General features: G+C 37.0%; 1 protein-coding gene across 1 annotated transcript in view; it reads right to left on the reverse strand.

Moving 5' to 3' along the window:
• LOC131688875 (cuticlin-4) overlaps positions 1–26,640 on the reverse strand; it is a 142,673-nt gene continuing 116,033 nt past the window's right edge. Inside the window, exons 6-8 of the mRNA XM_058973466.1 lie at positions 1,559–2,155; positions 1,331–1,483; positions 1–1,266 (exon numbers count right to left, since the gene is read on the reverse strand). Coding sequence (XP_058829449.1) covers positions 1,069–1,266; positions 1,331–1,483; positions 1,559–2,155 — 948 coding nt within the window. The 3' untranslated portion in view covers positions 1–1,068. The remainder of the gene's footprint in view (positions 1,267–1,330; positions 1,484–1,558; positions 2,156–26,640) is intronic.

The raw sequence follows: 26,640 nt of genomic DNA on the forward strand, positions 1-26,640 counted from the left end.
TTTTCGATTTTTTCAAATATTTATTAAATTCGTTCGTTTTGTGATGGTTCGTAGATACAAGCACACGATCAATATTCAATTATAGTGTGATTTAGGACTGATTTTTTTTCGTTTGTCATTGTTTGCAAAGTTATTGCATACTTTTATACTGTTGATTGATTTGAATATTCCTACCCTCTTATGCTGAACTGAGATACAAGAAAACACTTCCTAACGGGAGCTGCTAGATTACAGAAGCACATTGCTACCAATTTGTGATTGATTTCAAGTTTGTTAATTGTACATTTCCCTTCAAGCTAGAAATGTTCTATCGTATCACAGTTTCTAACACTCAAACGATTTAATATTTCGCGTACTGTTCGTTGCTTACACTAGTTTAAAATACAGACAATTCTTTCGAATTTGCTTAAGTTAGACGAAGTAAGAGACCTGAATAGACTTTAAAGAGACCCAACACCTGACTTAGTTTTGGACAGTGCTTGTGCAAAAGTAACAATTGATTTAGCACGAAAGTATGGACAGTTTGTATAAAGAAATATAGCTATACTAACCAGACAGAGGCACGAATTCATGCAGATAACATGTAATGGAGAAATACAATTATAATTAGATTTCTCCAGATCATGATTTGAATGAATTTTAATGGTGGTAGACTGTCCTCTGCGATATTAGCAGACAATCGGTAAAGAACATTAAATAATACATTGTCTAGTAATATCTGAAGGTGAATTGAAATATCTAAGTTTCTGAAACGCTGGTTACAAGTTTCGCTCCAAACTTGGGATATACATAATACTCTCGTAGATGTCTTGCTGTTTGCTATGTACCAATTAAAAGGTGCTAGTTTAAAAAGTATCTATTTCCACTAGTTGGCACATTTACCCTATGAAATTTGCGTTCGTTCCCTCATTACGATTATTATTAATCATTGTTGTTAGTGTTTAAACAGGAAGAATCACAGTAGTCACGCTTTCTAGTACCCAAATTTCCGATCTTAAAACATAAATCCAATCACACAAATTATGACGCGAACACACGTGCGCACACACACACCAACGGCAGATTTGTTTAGCTACTGTGCGAGAAGGCAGTGTTTGTATATGGACCACTGTAGATGGAGCTACCCGAGTTGGAGACGGATTTGCTACTTCGCCTCGCCACGATGCACATCACTGCTAGGACAACGGCCAACATCAAACAGAGACCGGCTATGGCTATGGCAACGGCAAAGCTTCGCTGAGATACGCAAATAGCATCATCCAGAGTCTGAAATCGAAAAACGGAATGATAAGTCAAAATGGTTTCGAAGCATTCAAACAAGACTGTCTACCTTCTCTTTGGAAACTGAATCTGCGTCGTCATTGAGAACTTCAGCATTCTCATTGACATAAAGCCCGGAGAAAACTTCGATGGTCGCCGGGAGTCCTTCATCATCCGCTTGTCTCTTCGGACGTTGTGTTTTGTTGGTAGCACAGTTTGGAGGCTGAAAATATTCAAATGGATGGAGTCAGTTACAATCACTACTAGAAAGCGATATTTCGAAGAATTCTCTACTAACCTTGTGACAATCAGGATCGTTCAAAGCACACAGTCTTACATTACATTGATAGTATACGGAGGTGGTGTAGGGAAACTTATGCGCTGGGAAAGTAACTGTGGCCTTACTCCGATCTTCAGTGTACTCGAAAGGTCCCAGTATCTCGTTATCCAGCGGGCAGCCTTCTTCGTTTACCAGCTTCTGTTCTCCCCAACCTAGCCCATCGCGAACCAAACAGTCAGTGACGTGCAGCCCATACAGGTCCTGCTTGTCGATGTTAATCATTAGTGTGAGCGGATCTCCAATCTTGACGTTTTCCGCCAGCTTTTCCCCGGTAAAGATTTTCATGTGACATCCGGGCATCGGTTTGATCTCGGTTTCTTCTTCCGTCGCCACCGGGTCTTTGTCCAATGATCGACCATGGTCACGCCGGTCCACACCGCTCTCGGCGCTGGTCAATGCCATCGGTCTGCTATCATCGTACGATTTCGTTGGTTTCATAGCTGCCTCTCGGCTCTTGTACCGACAGCGCACATGGTAGCCGCGACCCAAATCGGTGACCAGCTTCAGATGCGGTTGTAGGACGATCGTGTTGAAGAATTCGATTCCGCCATCATCCTGTAATGATAGGATAAAAGAAAGTTTGAAGCTAATTGAATTGCAACGTTTTACGAATGAGGTGGGCAGCTAAATCAAATAGGTATGCTTTGGACTAGTTTTGCAGCCACGAGAACCGTCCTCAACGAAAATCTTGACGAGTTACCTTATAATCGAACCAACCTCCAAACGAATAACAATGAAAACAATTTACCATAGAAAAGCTACGTGAGAGAAGTGAAGGTACTTGAGAATTAAAAATGGAAGAAACCGTTTAAGAGCGATTGATGGATTAGCATAAATATAACTATTTTATCGAAACAGCTGAAAGATTCTGCGACCGTTAGAAAAATATTTTTATTGTTGTCTTTTCTTTTCGTGGATTCTTTTGACAAACGATCTAGCACTTATCCGTCGTTCTTGTTTACAATGTCCATTCATAAACCTATGTTTGCAAGCTACGTTAATGGTCGACATGTTCCGAAGCCGCCCAAGTGCAAATCGTGAGCTTAATTCAACCATTGAAAACTGACATACAAGTAAAGTTTTCAATGTATGTAAGAAAGAAAATTGTCATTTTGAAATGCCCCCAGCAAGTAGCAACTTGCCACTAGGCGGCGCAACGATCGACCATAAATAAACTGGATCATAAATAAACTGGATCTGGACCAACGAAGTCAGTCGCGGAATGAGCGGTTACCCATCAGAGATAAATAGCATTTGAAATGATGAGTTCTTCGAAATGAGTTCGACATGCGATAACTAATTTAGATTCCGAATTTGTTGAAGAATTTACTTGATTCTCAGAATAAAAAAATCCGCAGATTTGCTGCTAAAATGCCCGTAATACGCAACATAACAATACGAAAATTTCCGCTTGGAATATTGGGCAGTATCAACCAAGTGAATGAGATTGTTCTAATCTCATTTCACGGCAGTAAGCGCCTGCATCGGATCCTTCTTCAAGAAAGCGGTGACCATGTCACCTCTCTTCAAAATGTAGAACAATTTAGTTTTGATTCAAGAGTAATCCCAATGTACATAACTTGATCAGCGACAAAAATTTCAGTCTCAAAAAACTGGAACAGACTATCTTCGCTTGTAATTCTTCGTTGCATTAAAGCACTACGTATTGATGTTTTATTTTGATGACTGCTACTCCGACATGAAAACATCATCGCTCAACTACACATATGGTTTGCTGCATTAAATCAAAAAAATCTGTTAATACAGATGCCGGTGATTATTATATATATATATAAATTATTAATTATCAACGAAACCATGTGTCGGATATCCAAGCTTAAGTTTCCTCAACAAACCATCGGCGACCATCTTCCAGAAAAGTGGTGACTCAAATAGTCAGTTCTATAATCTACTTCCTTAACGATGAGCACATATGTCGGTTGCTAAGCATAGCGTTTATCCTGTTCGTGATATAAAAAGGTGTACCCAATGACCACGTGATGTATCCAAAATGATTTTCATTGTGGTTTGCAAGTTCACATGTTCCCTCGATAGTTCTACATGTAACATATTAATATTGTTTTATCAAAAAGTTCGTAAAAATCCAGAGCAATACAATGTTGAATAAAAGTTACAAAATAATAGGGGTTGATAGGAACAATTCGGAAAATACGAAGAAGTACAGAATGTTTAAAAATATAACAACTTTAAATTATATATCACTACCTTCGTGGACCTTGATTTAGATGATTATTGTTCAGTCTGTCACTTAAATTGAACAAATTTCTATAACGCTGCAATTCAAACACATCAGGGAAACAGTAGTAAATACTGACAATTATTTGGTTACTGGGTTACTGAGTTTTTGAAAAGTTTTTGCAACATTTGCGCTATCTCAAAATGTTAACAGATTAATTTTAGTGATTATGGGTAGCATTGTTTATTTCTGTGTTCAATCTCATTAAATTCTACATTTGTTGAATATGTAACAAAAATATTTATGTTTGCTAAGAAAGAAATAAAGAAAATATATTTTAATTAAATTATAAAAAATGAAATTAGAAATGCCTTAAATTAAAATAAAATTATCAAGAAAAAGTTATTTTAAAACTTCTTCAGTATTACTGCAATTACAAGAAGTTGTCAGAAAATTGAAACTTCGTTGGCTAAAATACCTGAAAGTACCTACTTTATTGATTCCGTTACAAGAAACAGAGGTTTGATATTTTCGACAAATTTGCTGGCTTGTAATTTTTTTAAAGTTTTTCCTAGGAAACTAACATTGTATCGTTTTGAATTAAAATATTTGTTTCTGCAGCTTCTTTACAATGAAATTTGGAACAATGTTGTTAACCTCAAAAGAAGCCTTTATAGAATAAGGAGTTCTGCGTGCAAGATTTCTTAGTGCTCACTGCTCAGCAACTTCAGATTGGCAGTTTGTCTTGTTTCTTGCCGGTGCACATCTCTTCCATATACCACTGTGCTGGACAGGTACTGTGGCCCCATTTCATTTATTACTCTGTAGATCACCTTGTTTTAGAGGATATGTATTCACTACGCTGTTTCTTGGATGCTAGGAACAGATTAGAAGCGCAGTAATCAAGATGAGGAACTGTAAGTGTCCTGTTAGTTATCTTGAGTCAAATGTGAGTAATTATTTAATACTACTGAGAACCCCAGCGTTTCCAGCAACTTCCCGGATTGTAGAGGTCACGTGCTCAGTAAAACTCACTTATTTCACCAATGTGACAGTTACAACTAGAGCTGCCAACCCGGTCATTTAATCCCCACAAACTACGACAATAAATGCGGTTCATTTACGCCACAACCACAACCGACATCAAAGCTTTCGTGTGCGGTCCTCTCTCTTTGAATGTGCAGAGAAGAGAACAAAAGCAAGAGGGAAAAATTTACTGCGCCACACTCTCGCCGAGCAATCGGAGTACAGTCAGCTTTTTTACTCTGTTTTTTCGCGGTTTTTTTTACGAGGTTTTTACGCGGATTTTCGAATTAACGCGTTTTTTTACGCGGATTTTCCAATTAACATGGTTTTTGCAAAAAATATTCCAAGTTCTTTTGAATGTAAAACACTTAGAAGATTTTCGGAAAGATGGAAGAGACAGATCTGGAAGACTCCCTGTGGTCCGCACCCCAACATTATGGGTATTTTCGGAATGGACTTGATGAGTAGGTACCAGAAATTGATTTTTAACGCCATTTTGAAATCTAAGATGGCGACTTCCGGTTTAGCGAATTTTTCTACAAAGCAATCAGTATGGGTATTTTCGGAATGGTCTTGACGAGTAGGAAATTGATTTTTGATGCCATTTTGAAATCCAAAATGTTGACTTCCGCGAAATACGCTATAACCCAATCAATATGGGAATTTTTGGAAGTTGAAGTTCTAGTACACATAGTTTTAATTAAACTGTTTAATTTGAATCAATTCAAACCCCCAGCTCACATCACATATGTCTCTTCTCACAGTTCCTTTCTCATCGCACTCTTCTGGATGAACACATAAAATATTTAGCATTTCGCTAGTTTATGATTAAATCTTATATTCGAGGATGTTTTGGATGATCGCCCAGATTTTTCATGCAGGAATTTCGGTGAACCGGAGTTTGCCATCTAGAATTTCAAAATGACGTCAAACATTGACATTTGTCTCCTACTCGTCAAAACCAACCGCACAAATGAAAGTTTCCGAACATTTTCCTTTGGTCATCTGCATATTGGCAGAAAATTTGAAGTTTTGTTAGTAAACGATTAAAGTTTCGCGAGTGTTTTTGCAGTGGTGTGTGAATAAAGTGCATTTGAAAAAGTGCAATGAAAAGGAGAAGAAGAAAAATAAGAGTGTTTCAAAAAGAAACCCCAAATGAAGAGGGATGATATTTTCGCACAAAATAGGAGCTACAGATGGCATTCCATCAAAAACTCGGATTGATTGTATAGGAAAATGTTCTAGCTTCCTTAAGTAGCAGTTTCGTGGCACACCAGCAAGGTTAGTGTGTTGAAAAACGTATTTTTATATTTGCTCATGTCAGATACATGGTTAGGCAGGGGAGAGGGGTGTGTGCGGCGTAGCAGTTATGTTGTGGCTCCCATGTATAATGTCCTTAAGATGAAAACTTTTAACCCCGTGCAGAAATTCTATATGATTTTGACCGTTTGTATGATAATCCCGCCCCTCTTAAGCTTTTGGAACATGCCAAATTCGGGGTGATTCCCGGGTACACCATTAATGGTGCTGACATATCCATTTATGTTTTGACTATTGAACTTCAATATTTGAATCATCCATTTGCTTCTGCATATCCCCGCAGCTAGATTAGTTGTATAAACAACGAAAATGAAGTAAAAGCAATTGCGAATTTACTTTGACAAAATACCACTGAAAAAGAAAAGTAATGGAGGTCGAACAACAGAATCATGCACATCGTTACTCGTTTATCGTCCCAAACCTGCTAACGCCCATCGATGGAACGTAGGTAGAAGAATATGTTCGTTTCTACCACTACGTGGGGTCTGGAAAAGTAACATACTCACAAAGACCATTGATTGCTGGTGGACAATCGGAATGGGCACCTAGGTAATAGTTTTGCACAGTGCGCATTCATTCGCCATTTATCTGTACCTTACGATTTTGCGAGCGCGCAGCGACCCACTTAGAAACCTTTCATGCGTTATGGTAATTGATTGGGTCGTTCGCTAGGTTTCCCCCGCCGTCCTTAACGAGTCCACCGCTCCAACCAACGTGTCCAATCGCTTGTCAGCTTTCATCTTTGAATTGGCACACAACGGGCGAAGAGGTGAAAACCAAGACCAAAGACCAAAAAACCCAGTTTCGAACGTTCGGTTCGCATACTCTTGAGTTATTACTGCGGCTGAACGGCATGAAATCGGCCGTTGGGAGGACTGGAGGGTTTTGGAAAAAGGGTCATAACCACAACTCACGCTGCAGCTGGTTTGCCTTGCCATCGGGTTTTTGCTTCTCAATCATCACGTAGCTACGCGTTGCCTGTAGGTAAGTATGCTTTCATGCACATGAAACTGCATGTGGTATGGATTAGTTAAACCGTCTACATGGTTTTGCATGACTGAATGCTGACCTTTTCGTTAATGCGGCTCGAAATTCCTAATGATTAGAAAGGTCTTTTGTAGGCATGCTTAGTTGTAAATTAACTTTCAATAGGTAATTATTATGCGTGCTGTGACCATTATTCGTTTTATTATAAGCGATGTATTACAAATTTAACTGTAACATGAATATTATGTTGTTAAAATAAATACCTACATACATGACCCGAAGACATTGAACCACCTTCCAGATAAAGCATTGATTTTTTTTATAAAATGCTGTACCAGTGGACCAACTAGTACAGCTGCTTACAAACGTAGCAGAAAACACGAAAAGCCATCGGTTATCTGTGCTATTCATTATTCCACAGATTAAATTGTCAGTAAATCTTGAGGCGATAGGTCAAGTATTTTATGGTACAGTTAAGTGCCCAGCGAATGAGATGCAGTAGTGCATTCCCTAGGGAGTTTTGGATAATGAATATCTGGAAACTGGAACACATCCACCAAGCCCAGGGGAACCAATTCTGCTGCTCGTCTGTTTGCTTGTGCCGACTTCTTCCACACACACACTCATCCAAACCAACCGCCACTAGGTTACAGCTCAGGTTTTGTGTTGACAGACAATACGGAATTCCAGTCAACTGGGAAGTGCCACCCCGATTACCTTAATCTGTTTTTTCGTTACTTTTTCTGAGCATACTATTTTTACCAGTTTGCTTTACCTCCGTCACGGAATGACTTCTTCGGTCTGCTGCCACCATCGTGTGCACAGCTGACGTTCCGGAAAATTGCCTCCAATCCGGGTCCCGTTTTTCTTCCCGGCTGTCGTCAATATTCATGCCGTATACATTTCACAGTGCAGTAATTTAGCTTATGCCCCCGAGGCAACCATGAGCATGCTTTCACCGGCATTAATCCGCTCCAAGATTACAAGTAAGCTGCATGTTTTTATTTTTAGCATTGGGCATGCAAGTTCACTCCCAATTAGAACTAGCATACGAAATGAGCAAAAACTAAACATTACGGTAGAAAAACTGTATCGCAAAAACAATGCGGCTATTTCAATTAGTCTCAAGGAAGCGAACCCGATTTTCTCATCTTTTTATATGCGAACATTTCTGAACAAAAAAAAATTCAAATAATTTGCCCTAGTTCTGAAAACAACCTTAAATCAGCCACACGCAAATGTGAAGCAAAACGTACTGTACTGTAACAAGTAACCGAAAAAATTATCAGAGCAAGCGAGATTACCGAAAAGAACGAAAGTAAATTTTAAATATTGAGGCTTCCAAAAACATCGCCATTATTACCTGGTGGGAATTGGATGAAACCAAGCTTTGGTGTGATAGTTGCGTAAAAATTTACGGGACAATTAGTCACGTACTAAATCAAATCGCATGACGAACTGTGGGTTGAATGACACCGATTTTGATGAGATACTTTGGATTGACTTGAGTGCAGAGTATGATAAATTAGTCGGAATTCGATTTTCATTTGGATGGAATTAATGAAGCGAAATAAACCGTGACAGTTAATTCTGAACCTCTAGACTACAGCGAATTTGTGATTTGTTCGAAGCTGGAACAATTCATTCTCGGAAGTAGTATTTGAGAAATCATATCTGGTATGTGTTGTGGTACGTGCGAGGTAGTAGAAATTGAGCCTTTGCATATTGAAAAAAGTAAGCGACGGATAATCGTGCATGAAAACTCCAATGTATAAGTAATACGGTTATATTTCGACAATGCAATTGCATATTTCGATTATAAATTCCATTACCAAAAAAATGATAAACAATGTAATGACGAAATTCGTCAATTGGTCGGTGTGAAGTCAGTGCGGACTGTGTCGGAAAATATCAAAAAATGAAATAATGATTGCACTGGATAAAGAATTTCTTCAGCTACATTCCACTTTTGCCAGAGTTGTAATAAGTTACAATTAGCATGAATTATGGTTAAAATTTATTTTGAATTATAGTTAATGTAAAGGATGCTGCGATTCAATTTTTAAGATCGTTTTTCACGAAATCAATACAATGTCACTTTGTCCGGTCTGACTTAAAACCGACCAACTGTGCGTGCACAACCACTTTTTTGATTATTTCGTGACCTAATTCTTCATATCCGTTCATAAATTAATGAACAAAAGATCACGATTTCGTGAACAGAACGATTTATGAAAATCGTTACCAAGTTCCTGAAACTGTGAATAATAAACCTCGTATTCATGAAACTTTTTGCGTTTCTAAAAAAACTAGTTCACCCCGGCGTTACACACGAATGTTTGGTTGGGTTACTGTTGTTGTTCCCTGGACATGTTTGGGTTTTGTTATTATGAATTTGGGAATACACAGCCGACAATCAAACGATGTTCATTATTTCAGGAGCTTAGCCGCGATTTTTGTGATTTACCATTACGCTACCGTGCTATTTTGGTCATGAGTTTACTATCGGATTTTTCTGCCGATTTATGTTCATGATTTCAGGATCTTAGTCGCGATTTTGAAGCTTTTAATTACGAGTAATGTGATTTATGTTCATGATTTCAGGAACTTTGTCATAATTTTTGTAATTTATAATCACATTGTCGTGATATTCGAGTCATGAGTAAAGATATATTTATGTTTTTGATTTCAGGATCTTAGTTACGATTTTTGACATTTATGTCACGAGTTGTGTGATTTATGTTCATGATGTCAAGATCATAGTTAGGATTTTCGTAATTTCTGTTCATGTTAGCAGTTTTATTCTGTGAACCATACCACGAACACGATTTGTGATGATCAGCGTAGTTTTCGTTATCTGTCAAGACATCACACTGAACCTTATCAAATGAATAACGATGTTCGAGGTCCTAAAAAATTTCTTCTATTAAATGCTCGTACCTATTACTGCAACAAAAATGATCCACGAATAATACCATTTTGTAAAAGACTCCACGTGAAAAATGCATTACCATGTCGCATGAAATTAAAAAAAATTGGAAATATAGCTACAGGTCGGATTCGATTATCCGGGGATTCGATAATCTGTGATTCGATTATCCGGGGAAAATGATTCGATTATCCGGGTGTTTCGAAAAAAAATCAAAGTTCAACTAAGATGTCTGATTATAGTGCCAATTTGATCATTGCAGTAAATAGAATTTTTTTCGGGAAATGGGGGGTCTAGAGTTAACCTACTCTCAAATTTTGGCCTACCTCAAAAATATCATATATATGTATTATACTGCGCAAAGTGACCAAGAAAACCAAAACTTGGAATCAACCTTTACGGATTGGAGCCAGTTTTGAAGAAATTATTCATCGAGAGCCATTAAAGAATACCCTAAATGATTGTGTCGTTTGAACCACCCCTCGGTCCACGGAAACACTCTTAATTTTAGCTAATGGTTTAAAAAAAATGTTTTTCTTCAGAATATATCTCTCGTACTATAACCAATTAGCGAGATGATTTCTAAACGATTTGTTTAAGGAATCTAGAAAAAATATATTAGTTTTTAACGGAAAGGTTGCAAAATATGTGACTCTTTAAAGTTTTAAATTAAAAATATATTTTTCTTGTAATACACATATCGGTTACTGCAGGCCTTTTTGATACATAAAATGTCATTATTTACTCGGTATTTGCTCGGTCGATTTCTGGCGCTCTTTTGGGATAATGAAGACACTGAATTTTTATGCAAGATTCTAGAGGAAAGCTTCACAGAGGTCTGGTGGTTCCTTCTCAAGATAGAATTATGCTGAAGATTATGATCTATTCAAGATGCTGATGCAGCCATGTTCGTATTTTCTATGAAAGCCGGGGTAAAATTCTAATAAATATCCTGCTCTGAGTTCCACACAATATTGCTCTTCTCTAATTATCCCCTTCAACAATTGATTCCTGCTTAGAATTCCAATGGTATCTTTAACTCCTTCTTGCCGATGTCGTTGATAAACAATCACGTTTCTATACGACTACAACTTTTGGTTTATACAACATATGTTTACACCGACAAGTAAGGCTAATAACTGAGATTAATATCTTTCATTTGAGTACTAACAAATATGATCAGTAGAACAGCTGCCACGGGTAGTTTCTGTTAATTGTGAAACTGAAATTTTAAAATATTTTCGTGGCCTGGGAATATTATTGAAAACTGATAAACCTTTCTAATTTAGACTGCCCTGTATGCGGTAGGAAATGGTTGGTCAAGAAAGGGTTAACAATATTCTGATAAAAGTTCCGCCAGTCACTGGAGACGACTTCAATTCTTAGGTAGCTTAAACAAAGATGGATGTTGGGCTATGTAAAGAGGGCACCAGCAGTACTTTTTGCTGAGGTGTCATCTACGTAACCTTTGCTACTCCTTCGCTGGTGACAAACATGAATAGGAGGGTTGGTGAAAACTACATGCGTAGTGATGACAATCCGGTTGTCATTGGTCAACTAAATGAAGGACAAGAATAAGGATCCCTTTGTAGAGGCACAACACGCACTCTTCTAACGAGAATAAGGGTTAAAATAAGTGTTAGCTGTGATATGTGACTTCTTCCATTACATACAAGTAATCAAATCATTTACCCCGGTAAATCGTAGCCTCGAGTAATCGAGTCAGACCTATATTGCAAAAGCCACACCTTATTAAAAAGTTTGCGTTAGAATTCTGGCATAAATTGCTATAAACGACTGATACATACCGTTAGCTAGTTACCAATATAAATAATAAATGAAAACCAACTGAAAATGCAAATCACACGATTACAAATCAATTCACGAATACATGAATATTTCATGATTTTGGAACGTGACTAATATATTAGGACTCATGAATTGGTTTACGAGGATTGAATGGATTCATGAATAAAATTCCAAGTTCCGTGAAACAGTTCACGAGAAAATATCCAAAATTTTTCGATTTTGTGAACTAATGTTCCTAAATTTATGAAAAACATTATGAGTCAACCTTTGGTTTTATGAATAATGTTCATAAAGTTGTGGACCAGTTCACGTACAGAAAATCGTTGTGGAAAAAAATGGCGGAAACCGTGACTGAAGCTCACAAAACAAAAACAAATATTTCCACTAATAAAAGCGTTATGCGGGCGTTACTAAAGGGAAATTGAATATAATTATAAAACACATGATTTCGGTTCATAGTCCTGCTTTCGTAACGTAAAACGTGATTGTTCCAGAGTTCATGGCACTTGATTCACTATTTTGGAAACAATTTGTAGGTAGGTATCGCTGTTATGCTATTATGGATTCAAGATACTTCCGGATCAAGTCCAAACCTAAACCAGGTCCAGACTTGGTGCATGGGATACTAATAACAACCTGAATCCGGCTTCTGGATTTAGACTCACGAATCCAAACCATAGAACCTGCTTCCCGCCTATGATATGGAGGAGTTAGAGAGCTGTTCAGTGTTTATGCTTTCAGCCTTTGCAACCTAGCCTTTGAGTTCCACATTTAGATGATTCCAAGCGTTTTTAACTGTGGGGCCATTTATAAATTACGTACCATTTTTAGGGGTGAGAAGACATACGACGAAATGTGACATATGGGGGAGGGAGAGTAAGCAAGAACGTTACACAACATGTTTTTTTCCAAAGAAAACACTTTTTTTTCTCAAGGGTGCAATTTTGGGCGATTTTTGTGTTACGTAATTTATGTATAGTTCCCATGAATCATATATTTTACATGTATGCAACTGAGAGCATAAGAAGGAAAAGCACCCCGGCACCAGTCATGACTTACAATCGAGGCAGGAACCTGGCGACCGATGGTACAGGACTTGTCACGTAAAATTAGTATCTTAGGTTAGGTAGGACAAACGTGTCGAGAAGAACATAATGTAGATTGGGGATAATGAACAAGCTGTGGATCCACCCACGCTAGACGCAGGCTATTCGACAGCTTAACATCGCTCAAACCGCCGGAATGGACGGAACCCCTGTCGAACATTTGAACGTCACTGCGTGATCGGTACGATATGTGTGGAAGAATCCCTTTGGACTGGAAGGATAGGCTCGTGCCCTATCTAAAAGACGGATTATAAACTAGAGTGTAATTACTATCGAGACACAACGTTCCTCAGTGCCTCCTATAAGGTGCTCTCACTTGTTCTGTTTAGCAGAACGCGCCCGTTGGCTGAATATTTTGTCGTTGAATACTGAAGCGGGCTTCGAGAAGGCCTATTAACGATGGCCCAGATGGTGACCCGGCGACAAATCCTGGTTGAAATCCGAGAATACAACTCACCATCTTTTTTTGTTTAATTTCAAGGGAGCGCACAGTGTTTTTTTTTGCCAAAAACACTCAATTAATTATTTACACAAAAACGGTCAAGTTTAGATCAATAATGTCTTCTGAAAGTTTTATCAGTATTTCAAGACCTTTCTTCTGGTTTAGTACATTGAGTGATTAATCCTCCTAAAAGTGAGATATTTTTCTCATTTTTTAAAAATGTATAGATAATGAGATCATATGTTCTGCAATGTTGTAGAGCTACTTTTTGCGAACAACTTTGCTTAAGAGTCCAAAATTGTATATTCACTACTTGTGAAGTTATAGTGCCTTGTTTGTGGATGACCCCTCAAAATCATTTTTTTAATATAACTTTTTTGGTATCGTACCTATGAATTTAGAATGTTCTACAAAGTTATTTGCGTCAATATCACCCGCAACTCTTTAGAAGAACGTTTTGTTCTAGCTCTTCTATCTTCGAAGTTAATTAGCAATTTTTGAAAAAAAAGTGCTATTTCCAATAGCAATAACTTTTGAACGGGCAAAAACGGGCAACCAGCTAATAAACATTAGTACATCAAATGAACTACAAAATCCAATTTATTCCATTTGTCTACTGTTGTCTCCGGTGCTGTTATGGACGGTTTAGGAAGTGCTTTCCGCTGCTTAGTATGCATTTTTCATTAAGTGGAATTGTTCATCTGTTCCTCGCTGGATTCTCTTTTTACGTATGCGTGTGCAGGAAAGAAATTAAGAGAGAAAAAGAGAAAGAGAGAGAGAGAGAGAGAGAATAAGAGAGAGAAAGAAAGAGAGAGATAAAAAGAGAAAGAGAGAGAGAGAGAGAGAAAGAGAAAGAGAGAGAGAGAGAGAGAGAGAGAGAGAAAAAAAAGAAAGATTGTAGAGGACCGCTAAGCGCATAACTTCTGCGAAATCGCGCAAAAATCGCCTTTAAGAAAATTCTGTGTACTTGAGTTATGAGCACCCAAAGTCTGAAGAGTCTAAAAACATTAGTTACTGTGCGATTATGCTTGATCCACAGTCTTTGTCCGTCAACGTTATAATATTGAAAGACTTGTTGAACTACAGAACCAATTTTCATACTTTCTCTCGCGGAAACCCAAAGGGAAAACAAGTGACGTTTATCAAGGGAACCTAAATAGTATAATGAGTGTACTTTTCAATAAACAAGAATACTAAGTATATAAAGAAATTATGTTTCAATCAATTACCTTACATTCCAACTGTACACATTTTGATGAAAATCCCTTTAAATTAGTATCGCTTAAAACGTTTCGTATCATTGAATGTACGAAAAAACGTGTACAGACACTCTACCGCACACGTGACCGCGTCGAAGTTCGGGAATCTTCTAGTTTTGAGCGTTACCCTTAGTAACAGTCAAGGATTGCTACATCTCGGAGCTGTGTAACACTGATTTTCTTAAAGGCGATTTCGTAGAAGTTATGCGCTTAGCGGTCCTCTCCAATCTCTCTCTTTTTATCTCTCTCTTTCTTTCTCTCTCTTATTCTCTCTCTCTCTCTCTTTCTCTTTCTCTCTCTTAATTTCTTTCCTGCACACGCATACGTAAAAAGAGAATCCAGCGAGGAACAGATGAACAATTCCACTTAATGAAAAATGCATACTAAGCAGCGGAAAGCACTTCCTAAACCGTCCATAACAGCACCGAAGACAACAGTAGACAAATGGAATAAATTGGATTTTGTAGTTCATTTGATGTACTAATGTTTATAACTATAGCTGGTTGCCCGTTTTTGCCCGTTCAAAAGTTATTGCTATTGGAAATAGCACTATTTTTTTTCAAAAATTGCTAAATAACTTCGAAGATAGAAGAGCTAGAACAAAATGTTCTTCTAAAGAGTTACGGGTGATATTGACGCAAATAACTTTGTAGAACATTCCAAATTCATAGGTACGATATCAAAAAAGTTATATTAAAAAAATGATTTTAAGGGGTCATCCACAAACAAGGCACTATAACTTCACAAGTATTGAATATACAATTTTGGACTCTTAAGCAAAGTTGTTCGCAAAAAGTAGCTCTACAACATTGCAGAACATATGATCTCATTATCTATACATTTTAAAAAAATGAGAAAAATATCTCACTTTTAGGAGGATTAATCACTCAATGTACTAAACCAGAAGAAAGGTCTTGAAATACTGATAAAACTTTCAGAAGACATTATTGATCTAAACTTGACCGTTTTTGTGTAAATAATTAATCGCGTGTTTTTGGCAAAAAAACCACTGTGGAGCGTACGAAACGAAGATAATGTTTGAACATAGATTTCCCACAAGACTAATTAAGCTGATTCATATAAACTCGTGATGACATAAAGTCGAATGGGTCAATATCAAGCCTCACAATAGCCGGAAATACATTCGACTCTTTCATGACGTTAGGTGGATTGAAGCAGGGTGGTACTCAATCTTAGCAAAATTGATAAGTAAACTCGATGTTATGATATTGTAGGCAAAGATAATTCAGGTTGTCATATTTGACAAACATAAACTGAGACCAAAATAAGTTTTCAGTTTGATGCAGACATGAAAATATGATTTTGACTAGTTGTAATTTTAACGTTTGACCTTGTTCGGATATCTAATTTAATCTAATCTAATCTAATCAACATCACGCTCGAGGATGCGATACGAAGATCTGATGTGCGAAGGAATCATTGCTAGATCTTATATGCTTCTTGGCTTCACTGATGTCGTTTACGTTGATTGCAGAGCAGTGAAAGAGGCATTTGTGCCTTTTGCAAGAGTAACTGTTAGAATACAAATGACTATAAACTCTGACAAGAGAAGTACATGGTAGCACACGCTGTTGGTTCAGAGATGGAAATCGATGGCGTACAATAGCACAACAAAGTGCATTAAAACAGGTTTTAAATTACAAGGATCGATCTGGCAAAATAGATTTTGGTTCAAACTGTCAACCACTATTGCGTACTAAAATTATTGTGGTATTTTTGTTCGTGACATTTTCGAAAAATGTTTACGAACGTTAGATGCACTCTTGTAGTAACTATTTTTTGTGGATAAATATTGTGGAATTTTCTGGCAAAAACCGTTAATAGAGCAAAACAAATTCCTTGGGTTGATGACGAATCTATTCGTATCGTAGGATTTTTACGAAAACACACGCAAAACTTCGTTATATTTAAAAACATTTGTAGGGGGCCTTACAGGCACAATAAAAGACTGGACTGGAATTATAGAAATTCTGTCGCTACTCCCCTTACTGCTCAGAAATGTCACTTTTAATGTAGACTCGTGTAAGGGTACCTTTTTCATAATTACGAGCAATTTGAACAAAATGAAATTTAGCCTTATCGATATTTTAATCAGCGAATGAGAAAATCAATTTTTCGAGGTGAAAAGGTAAACACATAGAAGGAATTCGGCGATCGACTCAATCCGATTCGACAGATGATTCTTCCGGTTGAATGGCGGCTGGTTCGTTGTATTTATAACTAGAGTTTGCATTTAGTGCAATCAGAATTCCTGCTATGCTGCTTTCTAAGTGTCTTATGACCAGCAGGGTGGCCTCTGTATGCAAATGGATCAAATTCGAAGTGAGGACACCCATCTGGTTGTGGTGCAAAAAACTGTTTATTGCAACTCTCACGCCCCAATCAGAGTTCTTTCTTCGCTGATATATTTCGACAAGAATGTCGATCCACGAGAGGCATGTAGAGAGAAGATGAAAAAACCCACAAAATACTAGCGATTAAATAAACGTCTTCGCCTGTCATTCTATTTCCAACAAAAGAAGGAATTTGAAATTTGGTAAATATTGCAAAGAATTCGCCGATTATCCATCGATTATTTGAATATTAGACTATTAAACAACACCAAAATGGAATACCTATGCTGTGGTTCCTTCAGAGCAAAAGGATAGCGAGGTCCAGTAGGTCATAACAAAAACGAAGGCTCCTCGACTCCCGAGAGCTTTATCACCAGTTGAAATATTGACATTACTCCGAAAGAATATGGAACGCGCTCGGTTTCCTTGTGAATTACTCGGGAAGAGAAAAACCTCACATTTATTCATATCAGAACCAACGAACAATTCGTGATGGCTCAACTGAACCAAATCGAGTTCGTACTGTACCGAATTCTGGACCAAATCGAGTCCGTACTGTACCGAATCATTCCTATATACGAAAAATTCGTATATTTTATGAAAATTGTCTGCATGAATTATTTCATGAATAGAGAAAAAATAGTTTTTACAAAAATAGTTTTCCACTAAAGAGAAATATAGCATAGTGCATCTTGCATTGACCTGCTAAGCCAAACCAAATGTTTCGATTTCATTAGTTCTCATCAGCTTAAAATGAGCTTCTTTTCTTGCGTGACATCACGCTTTACTAGGAGTTTGCTCAGGAACACAAATTGTCTCTCCGTTTTTTGGAGCTGGCGTCAATCCGGCACTAGCTTAGTCTGTTAACTAAGTTAGTGTCGGTTTCTGATGAGATGAAGTCGAAACGCAAATTCAATAACTAATTTATTTTGGAATAGTTTGTCGCAATTTTCGACAAGTCGTGCAAGCCTAATTGAATCAATAAAAGCAGTCTATTACTTCGTAAACTACGAAACTGCAGCGTCTTTTCTACAATTCACCATCGTACTAATTGTCGAAAAGAAAACTTAAACAGCAGCTTGAAATAAATTGAAATTTAAGCTGAGTTAATTACTACTGTCGTATCAAACCGGTCTAAATCTGATTATCGACTTGAAAGAAACATGAGAAGGGACGGGCCAAAAGATCAGAATATAACAGAAAAGATGATTATGTTCTTAGTTTGTTCCTAGCATCATATCGAAAGAGCTACAGTGAGGATTAAGAAATGATTTCATTGTGTTATAAAGATGTAGATTGAGCATCGGCCCGAAGTATTTAATTTTTTTCCGCTGAAATACTTGGCTCATATGTCTATGTTAAGCCAACTCCAAACATACATAAAAAGAACGCGTCTTTCATTAACGGCTGGGTTAATTATTTGTTATCATGTTCACATTTCGAACAATGATAACCTTGTCAGGAAGTTTCTCAAAGGTTTCGAAACACCCTAATTTCTACAATTACTGAACGCCCTACTAGCAACAGTCAGCAAAAACGCATTCCGCTGGTGGCCACCAGTATTATATATTGTATCGTACCACAATGCCATTACCTTGCCTCAGCCATAAACGAAAAGTCAATAGTCATAAAACTTGAACGACTTCAATGCACGAAACACGGCAAACCCCTGTAACATTCCCCGTAGCACCGCGACCGGCTGAAAAGAACGACCGGACCGAGAATAACAATGCTCCAAGGTGTTACCCCGGACACATAGTGCACGATTGTGCCTTCCGATTTCGTGCCTTGGCCCATCGCTTAGTTTCTTTTATTGAGGGTTTTATCCATTTCTTTCGCATCGGTTGTGCCACATACAGAAGAAAGTATGTTGCCTGCCCCGGTCCATTCACGGCACGGCAGTGGCACGATGGCAAGCGATCTGATCTGTTGATAAAACAGTTGGCTACAACTGCGGCGCATGCGGACTTGTATTCGCTTCGGCTTTGGATGACGCGAACAGCTTCTGCCACTGCCATTTGTTGGCCTCTTTTGCGAACTTTGCACATATGTATTGAACATCAGCATTGATGAACCCTTCTAGTTTATGGTCCCAGCAAAATAAACAGATAAATTGCACCACTGACAGCCTTAGCAGTATAACGGTGCGAGGTCAAAGTAACTTCCAGGAGAAAGTGGTGCTAATGATAGATGATTGATCTGGGATTATTTTTTTTTCTCTGCTCTGCTCAGATTGTCGTTGGTGACCTATTTTCAGACGGTAGGTAGTTCCAGTTAAAGAAGTTGGTATGTTGGGACCGGCATTATATAGGTTCACGCTAGGGGAATGACAATTAATTGAAAATATGTGCAAACGGATTAAAATCAAGCTTAACGATTTGCAAGAGACAGTTTATGGGATAAAATATTAAGTATTTTATTGTCTAGGTGTTAATTACTAGTTGACTTTATGCGACTTATGGCATGTTTGTAGATGATGAAAAGGTACTATTTTTCTTGGATATTTACAAAAAAAATTCTGTTTGTTTCCTTTTTAATATTTTCAGAAAAGGTTTCTAAATCCTTTACAATATTTACATCAAAACTATTTTGCACGGATATAGTTTCGCAACTGGTTGATGAATTATTTCAACCACCATTAAAATCAGAAACGCCTACCATAAAAACACGGTGTGGTCTTCTCGAACACAGATGTTCAAATCGTGCTTCAAAGAGATATTCGATTGCAATATGATTACAGGCTATTACGTTCTTAGTTATGATAGCCCTACAGAATGCCAGTTATGTCTACCTTGTTCATGTGCAATTGTACACAGTGTGCGTTCTTCATCGATGGCCAACATTCTGAAAAGTATATAACATTAGCCCTATAAATACGTATCTTTACAGGGCCTGTTACAACTCGTAATAATAATTGCGGACTGGTCGTCATGCGGAAAAAAATCAAAGTTGTATAGTTTGAATATCGAGTTTAACTTTGAAAAGAGTGGATTTTTACCATTACACGGGAGGGTCTCTTGAAACTGGTGTACGGTGCACTCAAATAAAGGGTGTACGGAATCTACTTGCATCACAACAAAAGATTCTTTAAAATGCACTCATTCAATCGAGCGTTTTTAAACTTTCAGGAAATTGAGTTCTTGTCGGCCAGTCTCACGAACACCAATGCAGCTTACTGGTTGAAAACAATCCCATTTGCTTTTGCCGTCTTTGTTTATTATTTTCCACCAGCTAGTGAAGTAGTATTTGTGTCATGTGACGTGGACGTACATGAACCGTAGCAAAGTCTATAAAACAAAACATATTAGGGGTGATCCATAAATGACGTAGCATTTTTTGAGCGATTTTTAACACCCCCCTCCCCCCTCGTAGCATTTCGTCACAAACCTGTAAATACCCCCCCAGGTAATTACGTAGCTTGACGGTAACTCTACCCCCCCTTGTCCTCGCAATTTTTTTAAAAAAATTCTATTTTATTCCCCTTTAAAAAGCTACGTAGCATGACATGAGCCTCTACCCCCCTGTCGTCACACATCATCACAAAATACAAAACTCCTCCCTCCCCCATATAATGCTACGTCATTCCTTATTAAACTTTTCCCATGTTCGTTTTAATTATTTTCATCATCAACAACATTTGGGCAACATTTTGGCCAACTTGTTTTTATGTGTACATCCTTTTTTTTACTAATTTCTGTTTCTAAAATTTGATGCTTCCGGAATGCCTGCTGCATAAATATTTCTCAATGTGTGTTCGGGAATTAATATTTTTGGCTCGATATTGACCTTCTTGGCCTTATACTACTCCAGAACATCTTTCCAGTAATGGCATGAGGTTAAATTGGACTTCAAAAGTGTAAAGCCGTCGTGAGACCACAGAAGTGAAGGTATTCTTTCGAGCACAACAGCCCATTGACCGTTCCGATAGGCAAGAATGGGGTGCTCCGCAGCAAATTGCCTGCCAAATCATGTATTTTCGGCAAACTTTCACTAAATTTGCCTTCTAGCTCAGGGTCGTCGAACCTATAACGAGCAGTGAAGAAAAGGAGCCCACAATGCTGCCGGAAATCTGCTTTCACATGATTCTCATCATCCAAGGCGAGACAATGCGGCTGTTGAGGACAAACATGAGAACTAGAGAACTATATGCTAGAAATCATAAACCAGTTCATGTATCTATGAATAATATTTCATAATTTTGTTCACCATTTCATAAACACCAATGGTTAGTTGTGACTAATATACTAGAAATCATAAACCATACATGCGCGAATACTTTATGAATTCGTGAACTATTTGACTAGCATAGAAATTGCATCGTGGCTAACATTTTAGGATTGATGAGTTAGTTCACGGATTTATGAATAAAATTCATGAGTTTTGTGAATTTCCAAACGTGAACTGAACTATGGCTACGAAAACCAGATCATGATCAAGATGTAATAAATCGTGAATCACTTTATGTCGTATACTCGGGTTCTGAATAATGTTCCTATGAATGAAATCTCGAGTCAACCTTTGGTATTATGAAAAATGTTCATAAAGTTGTGAACTAGTTCGCGTACAGTAGATCGATTTGGTAATAAAGTGGCGTAAATTGTGACTGAAGTTCACAAAACAAAACTTAATATCTCCACCAATAAAAGCGTTATGCAGCGTTATATTACTGAAGGGGAATTGAACATAATGATAAAACACATTCCACATCAAATTTACAACCAAAATTTCAATTCCTTCCAAAAACTTTTCCTGCATTCTTTAGCTAAAAATAATCGACACGTATTTTTTTTTGGCTGAATATGATTTTTTTTCCTATTTATTAGTTTTTGAACACATGACGTATAGCCCATTTATGTCGCAATTTGTCATAGCTCTTCCCCCTAATAGCGTGGCAGAATTATGTTGGTCCACAAGAATATTGGGATCCGTAACTTGAATTTTTTCATCTCGTTCGAGTGAACGTTGCGGTATTACAATGAAGACGTGAAACATAAAAAATAAAGATGCTGCGTTCCTAAACGATATTAATATCAAACACGAATTAAACACATCCTACCTTCAAATATTACGTATTTATTCTTAGCTCAGTATAATTGACTGACCATTTAATGGACTAAATGTAAATCATTAAATATGGCAATAAAACATTTGTTCCTCGTACTGAAATGATTGCCGCAAATTGGTAATTGGTTTTGAATTGTTCTTGCGAATTGGCAATTCTCAACCCTCATACATAATTCCAAAGTCATCATGCACTCAGACAAGACCATGCTTATTTCCCAGGCACATTAAAGACCCACACAGAAATTTTTTGTTGTTGTAATTTTAAATTTATTTTCATGCACATTTGAAGCAAGAATATAAATGTAAAATTAAGTTCCACCACAAATACACACAACTTATCGTGCTTTCTTCAACAATTTTTAATATAATTTTACATGTTGATTGAAAATTATAGTGTCATTAAACGGGATACCAATGCGCTTGATTGTATTTTTAATCCAATATTGCTGTAAAATAATGACACGTAATATCACACGAACGAAAGTTTAAAATCATATGCTATGAATTTTCAATCAAATCAATTCAGAATATAACGAAATGAAGACTGTTTAATTATTTCCAATAAAAAAAGATCGGAAGAAATTAGTTGCATAACCAAGGTGGTTCATTTTCAAAGAAAGCACTGCTGATGATTCAGCTTTATAAAAATTGTTGATAAAGGACGCGGACGAAAATAGCTGACCCACCTGACACAATGCAACGAAATGCAAATGAGGCTCAAACGGAGATGTATGTGCCCAAACCTGATGGTGAACGTACGAAAGAATATTGATGCCCAAGTAATAATTCAAATGCTAATTCGCCAAGTCCAATAAAATTAAAAGGTTAAAATTAATTTGCTCACCCTGTAGAAATGCTACACTTAATGTTAGCGTAGTCGTGTCGCTCAAAGAAACTATTAATCAACAACGCTGAATCCCAATCGATAAGTTACAAGTTCAAAGTATAGATTTGCAATACCATTCAATGAATGCATCACGACCGCAGATGACGATGATGAACAAAAAAATGAAAATCGGAACTAACGTCAAGGCCGCCACTGTGAACTGTAATAATTGGAGATGCAATTATGCATGCATTGTATACACATTGTGGACCAATTTTCGAGTAATATTATTATGGCCCAAACCGGCCGACACGTGGCAATGCGAGTGAAACATCAACAACCACTGCTCCGGTAACACGGAATCATCTCTAGCGTAATTGGTCGATCTCAAGCTGTTATGTTTGAATCGTTTACACCGATTTTTGCTTTGCCTCAGTGCAGCTGAAGCTGCATTACATAACCCCTCGAAGAAAGGCTTCCGAAGCACTGTAAATCGATTTATATTCAGTCCACATAATCATCTAATTGATGAAAAACTTACTTTCAATTGTTACCGAATCAAGCATGTACAGTTTTTTAGGACAACAAAGTATCCTAGAGTCCGCCGTTGAAAAATAGAACATAAATGATTAAGCTTCACTTCCTTTAAATCATAAACTTGTAAGACAACACTTTTTGATTGAAGCTCGTCGTTTCGTTGGTGCTAATTAGAGCCAAACACTTTCTGGTATAAATCGAAATAGTATGTACGGGCATACCTGATGCATTATGCAAAGAAAAAAAAACGAAACTAAATGACCGTATGCCGTCAGATCAACAATTCGCATCGCTCCATGCTGGTGTATTACGAAATGCCACCGCACAATCAGCTCACCCGGGCAGGCGGGCATCGAAATGTCACACCGCAGTCAGGTTTTGGAGGCCGCCTGGTGCCGGCACCATCCACAACGCTTGGTTCACCGGAGAATTGCAAATATTAGCCAGTTGATCGAATACAGTGTACCTCTGGAGATAAGCTGTTGTTTTTTTTTCTGCTTATGTGTCCGTCTCGCATGCGCCCCATTTACCATTATTCCATATTATTGCATTGTATGGCTCGCTGATCTTTACGAGACTAGAGCGATGAAGTAATCGGTGAATGTTTGTCTCAAATATTAAAGAGTTAGGAGCCGCCGAAGCGTATTTTGCAGTGAAGGGGTCACATCTGCCGTGAAAAGTGTGTTATTTTTTACCATCCGCAGGTTAACCACAAAGCGTGTATTACGTTATGTAAAATAATAGCAGTAAGGTGTGGTAAGACGGGATGATTAAGCCTGAGAAAATTGACGGTGTTTAAAAATCTAAATAATTTAACAATAAAATAGTCCAGGATATTCAAGTCCATTTCTAGAGGAGGGTTTTATTTTTGAAGAAATCCGCTGAGTGTATTTTTATTTTTATTTTAAAAAACAAGTTACTTGACTTATGTAATGTATGTAATTTTTTTTAGATGGTTGGAAACTGTAGCTTGTGAATTCTTAAACTAACGAAGCTAAGATGGGTGTTATTTATAAACGCCAAACTCAAGGCCAAACGTAAAGGCAAGATCCGGTTACATCTTCAGAAGTTTTTGTATAACGAGTCTCGAATGTGCTCTTCGTTTTTGTATTTAAAAGTTTATAGCAATGAGAACACGATATCTTGTATATATTCAAACTATCTACTTTTGTGGATCAAATGTTGAAAGGTTCTTAAAGAAAATAAATTAAAAAAAATTAATCCAAAAAAGATGGAAACTAATTTTTTAAGATATATTCCCTTTTACAACAAACGATATAGTATATTGTAACAATATTGATTTTTAATCCCATTCATGCCCATATTGTTTGTGGACAACAAAGTTTTTAAACATCCATAAGTTTTGATTGAGGCAAGATTTGCTCACAAAAACAAATAAGGCTAATAAATGTGACCATTGCCTTTCATTTGAGTACTAATAGTTACAAAGATCAGCTCTAGATCTGAAGTTATTGAAATTAGTTTGATGGGATTCAGATAGAGCAGTGCTGCCAGGGACAGTTTTTGTAAACGATGCAAAATGGTTTTCTCATATATCTTCGATATGTTGCAATAATAATGAAAACTGATAAAACTTATCAATTTAGACTGTCTGGCTATGTTTTCACGCAATTGAACTATCGTAAATATTCTAGGGGAATTGTACTGAACATTTGAAGGTAAAATTTGAGCAGCTTCTAGCACTGCAGGGGCAGCACCTATCTTTATGAAAAAAAGGCTTTTCGTGTTTATTGATCCCGCCGTTTTCAAGGAAAATTAGTTTTGAAACCCCACATGCACTAGCAAAAAGTTGGGCATGAAATGATTAATATGATTAATTATTAACAATGAGAATTACAATGGATACAAAGGATATTCAAGAATTTGGAAAATTCAACGGTGTACCGATCTCTTATGTCGCTAGACAATGTAAAGTGTTCTGAACTACTTGATTAAAATGCAAAGACTACATTGTTTAGAGGACGTCCATTCTTAGTGAACAGAAATATATCATTGCAGAAACCTGTCTCGATAAACTTCACATGCAGTTGTTCATCAAATGGAAGGATGACGAAACTTACGTTAAGGCCAACTTCCATCAACTCCCAAGAATATTTCAGCATCAAACCCAAACTTGGCGTTCCAAAGTATTTCTTTCTTTCTTTATTTAATTATTTATTTTTATTTACTTATTTACTAATTTATCTAAATATTTATTTACTTATTTATTTATTCTCTCTCAAGTGGGCGCAAAACCTCCTCACCTTTTCATACCAACAGATATAACATAATCCAAATTATTCAGAATATTTTTATAACTACACAAATAACACAAAAGTAACAAGCCGCACTGTATTAAAATAACAATAAGTTAACAATACATTTTTAATATTATGGGCCAAGTTTTAAAAATATCACTTTAACATTGATTGAATATTCTGTTCATACATGACTTTGGTTCGTTTGCGTGGACGAATGGTCATTTGGATAAAGCCCCCAATAAACAAAATTACAAATAACAAATTTGGTTTGTTGAACCTATAATTAGTTCTTGCAGAGGAAGTAATGACAAAAGTTTTAGTTCTAAGAATTCTACTTCTGATATTTATGTCAATATTGTCCAAAAGCAAGTCGGATATAAACATGGCATTTGAAAAATTGTGCCGAGTACAGTTCAAGGCCGTTTAGGTTTCTACGCTGCATATAACTAGGAAGATTTATTTGATCTCTCGAGGGCAGATGGTGAAGAGTTTTCATATTTTACCGCTTTAATTTAGGAAGATCTTGCAAAATAGAACGCATTGTATAAATGGGCAGACTGTTGGCAACATCCCTGAATTTTATCAAAATGTTTAAAAATAAGCAATCGGATGGAGATATAAATGCAGGAATAACTTTTTTAACTTAAACTGTCATAATAAACTTTCGAAGTTCAAGAAATCAATGAAATCATTTTAGGACAAGCTCAAACCCTGAAAATTTGGTGCAGTTTGTTTGAATAGAAAAAAAGTTATTTTGAAAAATTAGGGTGAACGTATAAATGTGGGACACGCTGTATCAAGAATGACGCTAAGATCTTTAATACAGGTTTCTCGCCTCAAGTTGATTCCTTAAAGTTGAATATATTTATTTACCCTTTTTTATTTCGATTGCTAGAGATTACTGAGTAGGGAAAGTTATGAAA

Source organism: Topomyia yanbarensis, chromosome 3 (genome assembly GCF_030247195.1).
Source record: "Topomyia yanbarensis strain Yona2022 chromosome 3, ASM3024719v1, whole genome shotgun sequence".
NCBI lineage: Eukaryota > Metazoa > Arthropoda > Insecta > Diptera > Culicidae > Topomyia > Topomyia yanbarensis.